This window comes from Benincasa hispida, chromosome 3 (genome assembly GCF_009727055.1).
Source record: "Benincasa hispida cultivar B227 chromosome 3, ASM972705v1, whole genome shotgun sequence".
In the NCBI taxonomy this organism is placed as follows: domain Eukaryota; kingdom Viridiplantae; phylum Streptophyta; class Magnoliopsida; order Cucurbitales; family Cucurbitaceae; genus Benincasa; species Benincasa hispida.
This window is the reverse complement of record NC_052351.1, coordinates 28349306-28362024: the sequence shown is the minus strand read 5'-3', so window position 1 is coordinate 28362024 and position 12719 is coordinate 28349306. Positions and strand designations below refer to the sequence as shown.

The 12719-nt window shown below is 34.3% G+C and overlaps 2 protein-coding genes across 4 annotated transcripts; both read left to right on the top strand.

Annotated features, from left to right (window-relative positions):
- The first annotated feature begins 220 nt into the window (after positions 1–220).
- Positions 221–4144, top strand: LOC120072600 (50S ribosomal protein L17). Its single transcript, XM_039024998.1, has 6 exons — positions 221–389; positions 467–521; positions 1004–1054; positions 3133–3224; positions 3310–3387; positions 3642–4144. The coding sequence occupies exons 1-6, from the start codon at positions 334–336 to the stop codon at positions 3787–3789; spliced, it is 480 nt and encodes a 159-aa protein (XP_038880926.1). The 5' UTR covers positions 221–333; the 3' UTR covers positions 3790–4144.
- Positions 4145–7707: 3563 nt separating this feature from the next.
- LOC120072789 (UDP-glucuronate:xylan alpha-glucuronosyltransferase 1) lies at positions 7708–11106 on the top strand. Of its 3 annotated transcripts, XM_039025285.1 has the most exons (5): positions 7708–7779; positions 8310–8419; positions 8922–9104; positions 9180–9808; positions 10048–11106. In XM_039025285.1, the coding sequence occupies exons 2-5, from the start codon at positions 8373–8375 to the stop codon at positions 11073–11075; spliced, it is 1887 nt and encodes a 628-aa protein (XP_038881213.1). In that variant the 5' UTR covers positions 7708–7779; positions 8310–8372; the 3' UTR covers positions 11076–11106. The 3 variants fall into 3 exon arrangements, with proteins under 3 accessions (XP_038881213.1, XP_038881214.1, XP_038881215.1); XM_039025286.1 differs by lacking the exon at positions 7708–7779 and having other exon boundaries at positions 7909–8419; XM_039025287.1 differs by lacking the exon at positions 7708–7779 and having other exon boundaries at positions 7909–8419; positions 8866–9104.
- Positions 11107–12719: the final 1613 nt, after the last annotated feature.

Sequence of the window (12719 nt, the reverse complement as noted above, 5' to 3'; positions counted from 1 at the left end):
CATCTAAAATTAAATTTATATATATTCCTTAATTTTTTCACTGTGTAAATCATATAAAAATTTAAAAGAAAATATGCTTAATTTTTAAAAACAAAACGGTGATTAAACGCAACCATGCAATGTAATTTTATATATAGTAAAAAAAGAAAATTAGAAAAAAAAAAAAAAAAACTAAAATTAGGCTGAGTACGTGGCTTTTCTGGTTGGGCCAAGGTTGAAGCCCAGACGCTGCATTTTCGGCTTCGTCTCCTTCATTGCATCAAAAACCCCGAAACGAAACCTAGGGGTTTTTCATCTTCTAGCTCAGTCTTTGCTCTCTATTCGCCATTAACGATGACGAAGTTCAGAAAGCTTGGTCGACATACGAAACACCGGATGTCCATGCTCAGGTTCCTCATTTCTTCCAGGTACCATTAATTACGTTTTATGTCCCAATTTTTTAATGTCTTTTCTCTTCTTCTGGCAGAACAATGGTTTCTCAGTTGGTGAAGCACGAACGTATTGAGACTACTGTTGCTAAGGTATTCATATCCTTCATTTCAACCCCCAATGACTTTCTTCTTATCATCCTGGGATCCCGATGTTCAACTTAGCTGAATTTTGCTTTTCCGAGTGATGAAATTTCCCTGTATCACAATGGTTACTAGTTTTATTTTTTTAAGAGGTAAAGTAATCAAAGGTTTGTTGCATTGTAAATGCGATATGTCTGGAGGTTTGAGTTTGATGTATTGTATTGCCTAAATTGATCTTAGATTTTGAATTTTTTTTTCCCCTCTTATACTCTGAATTTACAGTTTTGCGATAGTTAGATATATGTTATTTCTTTCCCCTTGGTTTGGATCTTTTCTGTTCTTTCAGATTTTAACAACTAGCTTGTGTTGAAGGATGTGTATCATTCCTTGAGATCAAATAGATATTTTGGATTTGTAACATCAAAACTATTATGAATTTTATGACCTTATTTTGAACTTATTAATGCCTTTTTCTGCCAACCTGTTTGTAGGCTAAAGAAGTTCGGCGGCTTGCTGATAACATGGTTCAATTTGGAAAAGAGGTCCGTAGAACTTTAGCTTTTTTATGTTCCTTCTCAATTTGTTACCTTTTTTCTTCCTCTTCTTTTTCTTCTGTTGGGGAGGCTGCGTTCTGCCTTCAAAATTTGATATTAGTTGGATTCTAAGAAGCACCGACACTTCAGTTTGGGTAACATGTTTGTGGCCGATGTGTATTAGACACTCAGACACTTATTGGACACGTACTAGACACTTGGTAGCACAATAGATATATTTAAATATCAGTTGTGCAAAGTGAATATTAAATCTAACATTTGTTAAACATGCTTGAACACTTGTTAATTAAGCATACTTAATAGACTCAATATTATAGGAAAAATAAATAAATTTTGGGTAAAAGATGCCTCAAACTTTTTTTCAATTATACAAGTCCATAAACTTGTTGACTTGTGAATTTTCATATTGTATAAAAAGGATGTATAGTTTTAAAAAATGCATATTTTAATAAATGTGTCCTCTTTGTGTTGTAAAATATGGCCTGTTACTGTGCGAGTGTCATGTTGTATTTGTGTCTATATACATCCATGCATGTTAGGTTGGATTCTTTGTCAATTAGATTATATATGAAATTGCACTTAGTCTTAGGATATTAAATTTGTTGATAAAGGGCTAATTCATAAGTAAAAAACGCACCTGGTTCAAGATTAGCGGATCTTAAATTAGTAACATGTAAAACTTCAAGGTAGAGAAAAAGGACAAGGCACGGAGGTCAAGTTTGCAATTCAAGAATGCAGGAAGCAGATGATGGCACTGGGCATGGGCTTGGTAAATATGCTTGCGGGCGAAGGAGGAAAATTGGATATGGCCTGCCACCAACATTGGAAGCTAAGCCAAATAAGAAAGAGGTGTGTCCAATTAATAGGTTAGACCACTGAAATTTTGGCAGAGGATGACACCTTTATTTCAAATGCTTCTTACGTCAGTCGAGTAATCCTCAAAAGATGGAAACCAGAAATTAACAATGGGATATCGATACGAGAAAGAAAGATCTTCAGAATGAAGATTAGTTGGAACCATTTGAAAGTGAAGGAGCAATGGTTTGAGGTTCGCTGGATGTTGAAATTGAAGTGGCTTTGCAATTTGAGAGACATACTATAATATTTGAATTTAAAATATAATGGCTCTGCACTACACAATGGTGAATGCATTTGGTTCTGCTTTTGCCTACTCTTGTTTGCACGAAGGACGCTTTGTCATTTACTTCAGACTAACAGACTGGGATCTAGAAGAAAAACAACGAAGTCAACCCACTAATAGAGTTGGTGTGATAGTTTAATAACTCTATTATGCCATGATTGTGTGCAAAGACAGTCTTCCTATGTTTTGTGTCTACAATGGTGCACTCCAGTAGGAGGCACAGGAGGATTTGGTTCATCTGTTTTGCCGGTTTGCTCGGCACAGGAGGATTTGGTTCTTCTGTTTTGCTGGTTTGCTCACTGCCTTTGTAGTTGCCGGCTGAGAGCTTTTGGAGTTTGTTAGATTTGAAATAGAGATGGTAAAGACCAGATTTAGAAGGTGAGTTTGCACTCCCTTTCATTGAATGAGCATGGTAGAGCTTTGTCGTCTGTGGCAGGCTAGTTTCTTTATTGTTTTGTGGGGTATTTTCATATTTGGATGAAGAGGAATAATAGGATTTTTAGAGAGGTGGAGAAATTGAGTGATGATGTTCAGGAAGTGGTTAGATTTAACGCCTCTTTGTGGGTGTTTGTCCCTAAGTCTTTTTGTATTGTAAGTTTGGTCATATTCTTTTGGACTCTGTGGTTATTGCCAAAGTGAGTTTAACTCAATGAGAATTGACATGGCCTTCTTTACTAAAGGTCCGATGTTCGATTTGCCATCTCCTCAGTTGTCGTTATAGTCAGATTCCCTTTCCTTTTCTTTTCTTTTCTTTTTTTTTTCCTTTCCTGTGTTGTGGCTAGTGTTTTTTGTTGCCATCTTTCATATTTCTCCGTGAAAGTATGGGTTTTTTTATATAAGGAAAAAAAATCTTTCGTCACTATTTGCTTTTTGATTCATAAAAGATGAGCATGTTGTGACTTATTTTGTTTTGTTTTCAATCTAGGGCACACTTTGTGCTGCAAGGCGTGCTGCTGCATTTGTAAGAGGCGATGCTGTCCTTCACAAACTATTCACAGAAATGGCTTATCGATACAAGTGAATCCCAAATCTATTAGGCTCTAGGCTCTAGTTCATGCTTTTATTTATGATTATTAAATTGGACAGATATCATGTTTAACAGAGATAGAGCTGGTGGATATACAAGATTTCTGCGGACTCGTATACGTGTTGGCGATGCTGCACCAATGGCTTACATAGAGTAAGTGCTTACCATCGGCATCTGCTATATTTCTCCAGTAATACAACTGTAATACATGATCAATAGCTGATGTATTTTTCTCATAATCGGTTGTAAATAAATCCTGCTGGTGTAATTTTTAATTGACTATTTGTCTGTTGATACAGATTTACTGGTAGGGATGGAAACAAAACAATAACCTTTTTGATAACCCACTGTTCATGAAAGTTGAATTGATTGTATTAATTCGTAATTTCTCTATGCTATTGATACAGATTTATCGATAGAGAAAATGAGCTCAGACAGTCAAAGCCTCCAAATCCTCCACCACCGCAGAGGGCTCCATTGGATCCATGGACAAGATCACGGCTTAGCAAGCAGTTCGCACCACCCAAAGAGATCAAATCTGACTCCGAAATCTGATACTTCATGTTCAATAAGAAGGCCTTTTTCCCCCAGAAGTTCATCTAGCCACCCCCATCCAATTTGTTTTGCAAACTTCAGTTGTAAACCAAATGAGTATAGACACTGCTTTTACATGTATTATCTTTACATGTTTATGCTTTCCCTCAAACAAAAGGAGTATTTTTCAGCTCTCAAAGTTCCCCATTTCTCGAGAATTCCATATACTGTTTTATCTATAAAACATGACATCGGACCTCAAACTGATAAAGGCCGAGTCTCTCTCAAGTCTCATCTCAACTTATTCAAAATATATATGCTTTAGGTGATTTTGGTTGAATATAGGTGAGGACCAAGGATGATGGTGGATTGTGCATCTGGAGTTGCAAATTCCGATCTTGTCGTCTTGTTGACAGCCAGCAATTGCTTGATGGCTTCAAATATTTTGAATCGTGTATGATCTACCATAGATCTACTATTCCTATTCATTATTTGATACATGATTAAAAATGAATACTCCTATTCATTATTTGGTACATCATTAAATAATGTATTTATTTATTTTGTGGACCTCACATAATTATTGAATGCTATGCTATGTTAGTGTCCAGCAAGATAATATGAAAAATATTATAATACTTAATTTTCTCTCTCCGATCCATGCCTCCACGTGCATGCATTTTATGTTCATGTGTCAAATTCTCACACAGGTAGCCTGAAACTCACCTTGCTTGGTTTGGAGGCAAGGCAAATTGGTGATGGTTGGTTCGCACAGGGAAGAAGGAAAGGGGTCAGGTTTGTTTTCTTTTTCTTTTTTCTTCTTTTTTCAAAATTTGCTTCATTTATAATTCTTTAAAGTCAATGCATTTATCCCTATAATGTGTATTCTAGATATGTCAGTACTTTTAGTGAGGATTTCTTCAAGGGGTTTCGACATAAAAAGGGTTTTGACATAAAATACCTTAAAATAGGGGCTATATGTCTTTAACTTTTCAATTTTTAAATTACAATTGGATTTTGTTTTTCACTAATGTCAGCGGTTATTTACAATTTAGGTCTTAATCCCACACAAATATATGTATATATTATATAATATAATATAATTGTGATTCTCTCTCTTGTTTCTGTGAACTGTGAGTCATATTTTAAAAATATAAACAAGTTTTAAAAGTTTATTAAGCTTTTATTTAGTTTTCAATTTTTGGTCAAAACTGTTTAAAATATTTTTACAAATTAGACAATAAAACAAATGAACCCGTTGGTTATAAGCTTAAATAAAAATAAATAAATAATAAAAAAATCAGAGGGTTCTCAAGTTGGATTATTGGTAATTAAAATTTGTTTAACAAAGTTTGAGAGAGAGAGTGCAAAGTGAATGAGAGAAAAGAAAAAGTTATGATTGATCTTTTCTTTGTATACCGGCCTGTCCAAAATGGGAGATGGGATCCAGCTCTAATATTCCATCAGGTCAGATCGGCTAATTCCAGTGTTCTCTTGTGTGCGCCTGCCAAGCTATTGATACATATGTTGTCGGAGCAATCAACGAGTTAAATTCGTGCGTATGATAAGGCACAAAGGTGAAATAAATTGAATTCAACCTTCATTCTCTATTTGTTTCCCTTCCGGTAAGGTCTATGAAGATGAAATAAGGGATGCATTCAATCCAGTGGAATTAATTCCTAGAATGGAAGAATTGCAACTTGCAAGAGGCTCGATCAATTCCTAGAATGGATGGTACAAAGTCCTCAAACTTTTCATATTTTTGGAAAACTTCCAATTATCGAGGAGACGAAAAGTAATGTGAAGGACCTTCGTTTTATTTTTATAGGACGAAAATGTAAATGAAACGAAATTGTATGTTTAGAAATCAAAATGAATCGATATCCAATAAAAATTAAAATTTAAACCAAAAAAATGAAAATCCGTGCAAACTTGGTTGATATAAAAATTGGTTGAAATTGGATGAAAAAAGAACAATGAAACGGGGAAGCAAAGCTCCTGAGCCACTACATCTCTCACACAACACTCTCCAAACTCTGCCTTTCCCTTGCTTTGCTTTCAATTCAATCTTCACAATTCCATTTGTGTCCTTCTCTTAAATAATAATAATATTATTATTTTCTATAAATGGGAAAAATAGAAAGTATTGGAAAAATTATGCAATACGTAGCGATAGGTGCAAACAAACCCTCTCCCACCACCATGCATGACGTTCATCACAAACAACCTCTTACACCTTCCACGTCTCACTCTTCACTTCATCTCATCATCTTTTTTAAAATTTTCCAAAAATATTAAAATGGCTACAAAATAAATTAATTAACTTACAAATCTACTGTCTAATACGTTCTTGACATCTTCGTTTTTAAAATAAATTAATTGAATATAAATATCGAAAGTTTTAGATTTATTTCACACAAATTATTTTAAGTTTATGTTTACACACAAAAGGATTATATCCTGAGCCTATTAGGGGTGGGAGGGTCTTATCATTATATTTTAATAACTAAAATGATTTTTTTATGCTCATATAAAATATATTGAAATTGAGGGTGGCTCGAACCATTGGATCTATGGTAAATTCGTTTATGGTAATAACATATAATAGAGAATCAAACCATCAACTTTTAGAATAATAATTAATGAATGGTAAGATGGATGAATGTATATAATCATGATATAGAAAATAGGATGAGAAGTTGGTTTGTACATCTTTGTAGGATTTTTTTTTTTTTTTTAATGAGATATTGACTAAGATTAATTATCATTATTAATGCTATGAGTTAGGTGATGAAAGTGCCCTTTAAACCTTATATCAACCAATCATCTCCAGTATTACTTTTTCCATAAGAAATAATTTAAATTCAATATATATGTATATACAATAAGTGGGTATTTTTTGTTTATTTTTCCAATATATATTTTTTTCATCTGTGAAATTAAATTAGGTGCTGAAGTATATATCCATCTCATTCTTGAAGTTATATGCCAACTTATTTTGGTCAACAGCAAACATAATAATCAAAGTTAGAAAAATGAAAATGAAGGGCAATCTAATTCCCAATATACCCACACATTTATCTAATTTCCCAATCCCCACTTCAAAATACTTTTACTTTCTACACAGAGTGAGCTTTCACTTTGAAGAAAATTAGGGGAATAAAGGGAACTAAAAGGTAACAAATTGCAATAACTGAGTCTTGCTTTTGAGATGAATATAATAAGAAAAGAGAGATACATTGAATATTGTATTAGTTGGGGTTAATTAGATGAAATATATGCATCTCTGGTCCTAAGTTCAAAGATGACATTCATAATCACTCAGACTTGGTGAAAACTATTCACTATTTTACCCAATCTAACAACTATTTCCAACAATATCAAGGCAATTATATATATATATATATATATATATATATATATATATATAAATCTACATACAAATGTCTTTCTAAATGTAAAGGAACGTAATAGTAAAGAGCTTAGATGGAACGAGTTCAATCTATAGTATCTTTTACTTATGATTTAATATCCTACAAGTTTCTTTGACATCCAAATATTGCAAGAGCTTAACTTAACAATAATTGGTATGACCTTCCTCCCTAGAGGTTTAAGATTCGATCTCCCATCCTGCAATTGTTGTACTAAATAAAGTATTGTAAGATCAGAAGGGTATCCAGTGAGAATATAATGAGAACAAAACAACTAAAAATACAAAAAAAGCAACCACAAGCAAATGGGTGTTTTGAAATATACAATTTTTTTTTTTGGGTTTTTACTATCCACATTGCATGTTCTAATTGATATTACTTTATTTTTTTCAAAGAAAAAAAAAGTTGGTGACAGACCCAAATCAATTGAGAAAGGAAATGACAATTTAAAATAGAAAATGAATATTCATGTACAAGTAACTTGACATGTCTATATTCACTCAGCCGCCTTGCTATGTCCTTAAACTCACTCTTCACATTTTCCCCTCTATTCAACTGACTTGAACAACTTCTTTCTCAGGTATTGTCTCTCTCCTTTTCTAGCTTCTATGGCTTTCAAACTCATAACACTTTTAGTTTCATTGGTGTTCTAAGACTTGAAATATGAATTTTGAGAATATAATTAGAAAGTGGATAACAAAACAAAATAAGAAAAAAAATCAGATTTGAAAGTATTATTTATAAGCTTAATTTTCAAAAACCAGATCGTTATCGAACTTGGCCTACATTCCTAGGTTTTTGCCTTTTTACCCATAAATGAAGTGTTGAGCATGTTTCCTTTTCAAGTTCAATTCTTTTCCTTCTCTATGCTTTAAGTCATCACTGAGTTGATTGACAACTTTTGCTTAACAACAACCTCAACCACTTCTCTAACTACTGTTCCTTTAATCTTAATTATTGTGCATCATCATATTTCCCAGTTTTGACCACCTTTTTTTTCCCTTTTCCTTTCTGAAGTCTATATATTATCTGGTTTTTCCTTCTGCTTTGGCTTCTGAACATCTTCTTCTTTCACTTGGGATATTGATTCCATTAAGTTTTTTTTTGTAGTTTCTTTTTGTTTGTTTTGTAGAGCAAATGTTTCAGAGCCATTTTTGTGTGTAAAAAGAAACAATGGGCACCTTCCCAATTGAGGCCAGACATAGATTATCTTCATCAATGTAAGTTTTTCTTCACTTCAAAGCATTGTTATAACAATCATAATCCAATTGGTATGAGTTTGCATTTATGGTTTATTTAGCTTCATAGCTAAAAACTTGGGATCCTTTCCAACAATAAGTAACAATAGACATAAAAGAAACTAGAGCCATAAGTTATATTTTCATGACCATTTATGATTTGGGTTTTTTCTAGAGACAAAGTAACCTCCATGTGTTCTTGGAGTAATATTCGTCCATATGTACAGTTTTCTATCGACATTCCATATTGAAAGTTTGACATATGCCAAGGATAAACTAAATTTCTATATTTAATATTCTGTTCCTTTTTGTGATTTCAGATTTGTTTTTGCTTAGAAATCAACTTTCCTTTCATTTTCAATCTTCAACAGGATCATTCTTCTCTATGTTTTCTCTAGCAAACTTGTGATATTGTTTTCATTTTCCAGCCTTTAAATGCTCTGACATCAAAACCATATTTCTTTATGATGACATATTCCAAAAGAAAACTGCAAAGAAGCAAAATGAAAGATCTGGACAAGCCCTTCAACTTATCAACTAATGAAAGATTTTCAAGATGCAAGCTTCCTCTCTTGAAACTTGTTCTTCTGTTTGCTGTTTCTGGCACTTTTATTACACTTTTATACTCTCCAGAGGTGAACAACCATATATCAAACACAGCTTCTGGGTATGCTTTGCTCTCTTTTTGCTGTTAATTCTGCAGTTTGTATATCCCAAAGAGACCAAACTTGTTTATTTGCAGGCCAAAGTTCGTTAATAGATGGATATGGGGCGGCCCGGATCTTCGGTATGTATCTCGTCTCGATATTGTTTGGGATGATGTTGTTGAAGTCCTTGAGAGGTTAGGAGATAAAAAGGAGTATCAAGGAATTGGACTTTTAAACTTCAACAAGAATGAAGTCATCAATTGGAAGCAGCTCAATACTGATGTAGAGTACACAGTGTTGAATCTGGAATATGCTGAGGAAGATGTGACATGGGATTCCTTATACCCTGAATGGATTGACGAGGAAGAAGAAGCTGAAGTTCCTATTTGCCCGTCTTTGCCAAAGCTAAGAGCGCCAGGGAAACGGCTTGATCTGATCGCTGTCAAGCTTCCTTGTCGAAATGAGGGTAATTGGTCTAGAGATGTGGCTAGACTGCACTTGCAGCTTGCAGCTGCTAGTGTTGCAGCCTCTGCTAAAGGAAACTATCCTGTCCATTTGCTTTTCATCACAAAATGCTTTCCGATACCAAACTTGTTTACGTGCAAGGATCTCGTTGCACGGCGAGGAAATGTGTGGCTGTACCGACCCAACTTGAATGTGATCAGGGAAAAGATCCAGCTCCCAGTAGGTTCTTGTGAACTTGCACTTCCCCTAAAAGGAAAAGGTCAGTCCATGATAGAACTTTGCTCCACAATCATGATAGATAACAATGACACTACAAACTCATCCTTTTACAAAAGACTTCATGTGAATATCTTTCCTATGATGAAATGCAGTTTTGTTTAAGAGAAGTTAGGAAATCTTTAACCCCAAATGGAATTGAGCTAAACTTGAGCTAAACTGAGTATAATACTTATCAGCAATAATTCTTTCTCTTCTTTAATAAGTTCTCTTTCAAAACAGAGGTTGCTTACTCAGGAAACATGCTCCGAGAAGCATATGCAACAATTCTCCATTCGGCTCACGTTTATGTCTGCGGTGCGATAGCAGCAGCACAAAGCATTCGGATGTCGGGGTCGACTCGGGACCTCGTGATACTCGTCGACGAGACAATCAGTTCCTATCACAAGAGTGGCCTAGAAGCTGCAGGATGGAAAATAAGGATAATCCAAAGGATCAGGAATCCAAAAGCAGAGAAAGATGCATACAACGAGTGGAACTACAGCAAGTTCAGGCTATGGCAACTAACAGACTATGACAAGATCATCTTCATCGATGCCGACCTTCTAATCTTCCGAAACATCGACTTCTTATTCGGAATGCCAGAGATCTCAGCAACAGGAAACAATGGCACACTCTTTAACTCAGGGGTAATGCTTATAGAGCCTTCAAATTGCACCTTCCAACTTCTAATGGATCACATAAACGAATTTGAATCCTATAATGGAGGGGACCAAGGATACTTAAACGAAGTATTCACCTGGTGGCATAGAATCCCAAAGCACATGAATTTCTTGAAGAACTTCTGGATGGGTGATGATGAAGAAACAAAACAAATGAAAACAAGGCTATTTGGGGCAGACCCACCAATCCTTTATGTTCTTCACTATTTGGGAACAAAGCCATGGATGTGCTTCAGAGATTATGACTGCAATTGGAATGTGGACATAATGCAAGAATTTGCAAGTGATGTTGCACATCAACGGTGGTGGAAGGTCCACGACCAAATGCCAGAGCTCTTGCAACAATTTTGCCTGCTGAGATCGAAACAAAAGGCTCAACTGGAATGGGACAGAAGGCAAGCAGAGATTGGGAATTACACAGACGGCCACTGGAGAATCAAAGTAAAGGACAAGAGATTGAAGAAATGCATTGACAATGTATGTTCTTGGAAAGGGATGTTGAGGCATTGGGGGGAGACGAATTGGACCGATGATGAGTTTTACGTACCTACGCCGCCGGCCATTGATTCTGCCGCCCTCTCTGCTTGAATTCCTTGCCACCATTTTTGACGATTCTGGTTGATGGGGGTCTGAAATCTCATCGTGTTCTTGCTTTGTGTAGAATGAAGGTGGGAATTCTGAAGAAAGCTAAAAAGATCTAATTTTTTACCCCATTTTTATACTGTATTTGAAGTGGGTTTAGGGTTTTAGTTGATTTCATGAAGTTGGTGGCTTTTTAGGGTGACTGAGATCATTTCATATTTGGACACAGGGTTCATAGTTTATCTCATGGGAAAGAAGAAGATCATTGTTATTAATTTTTTTTAATTACAAGTTTTAGTTATTGAAGTTTCAAGCTTATTAAACATAAGTATAATTTTTTTAAAAAAATAAATGCTCCTAACTTCTAATTTGGGAAATTTTCAGGAAAAAATGGCAAATTATTTATCGAAATAGCAAAAAAACATTGATAGATACAACATCTATGACATAGTATCAATAATAGACTTCTATTAGTGATAACTGATTGACACTGATAAATTTCTATCAATCTCAATTAAAAAATATTAAATGTTGTTATTTTATGTAAATAGTTTCCCTTATTTTTCTATTTTTAAATTTTTCTTTTTAATTTTGTATCAATTGATGTTTATAGTTTGAAAAGTATTTAATAATTTATTAAACATTCACTATCATGTCTAATAATGAGATTTTAAAATCTTAATCTTATGGTCAAAGCAAACACAACTCAACTTTAAATCTATGAATATGGTAGAAAAGTGAAAGTGATTGACGGCCGTGTAGAGCTAGTTGGAGGGAAGCTCATACACACCGACTAACGGAGGATGGAATCACATATGTCGCATGACTCCAAATTATGTGTTAGCGATCAAAAGATATGTGGTCGGATGACAACAAACTCTCAAGTGTATGGATATGAAAAATGTGGTTTTAAACGAGCTTCAACCTCGTTTGAATATTAGTTGGCTAAACCTAAACTCTGCAATTTGTTGGTTGGATTGTCAACATGTCATCTCCTTCTTCTCTTGTAGACTTGATTGTCATTATCACTCTCCATCGGTGACATTTATAGTCACTTAGTTGTCTCAAATTAAGGACCAAGGAAAATCATTAGTTTTATATATTAAGGAATGAACCATTCTTTCTATATGCCATAAATGCACAATCTAACCATTTTGTTCTAGATGTGGGGGATGCACAACATTGTTCATCTCAACTAGTCCATCTTTCCAATTTGGGTGCGTATAAATTTGTTTATCAAATGAAATTCGTTAATACATGAATGAACAACATTGCTATCAACAAAAATATTTGAAAAAAAAAAAATGAAACTTTGAGAATATGATGATATAGTTCAAAGAGTGACAAAGAAGAAGGTAGATGAACACATGACAAAAGAAAATGGAGAGGGTAGAAAGAAAAGAATGAGATGACACGTCGGTATTTGAGCATGTCCGAGAGGTGGGTGCGAGAATAGAGATAATTTTTGTTGATCCCATCCCCTCCATCAATTTAACTTCCTATCAGGTTTTTTAAAACCTCAATGATAAATATTTATTTTGAAATATTAGGTCAAGTTGATATAAACCTCAAACTTTAAGTATCAAGAGTGTCTAAAAAATTATTGGGTTATGTTGTGTTATTTACCATTTTTAGATGAATTTTATGTTA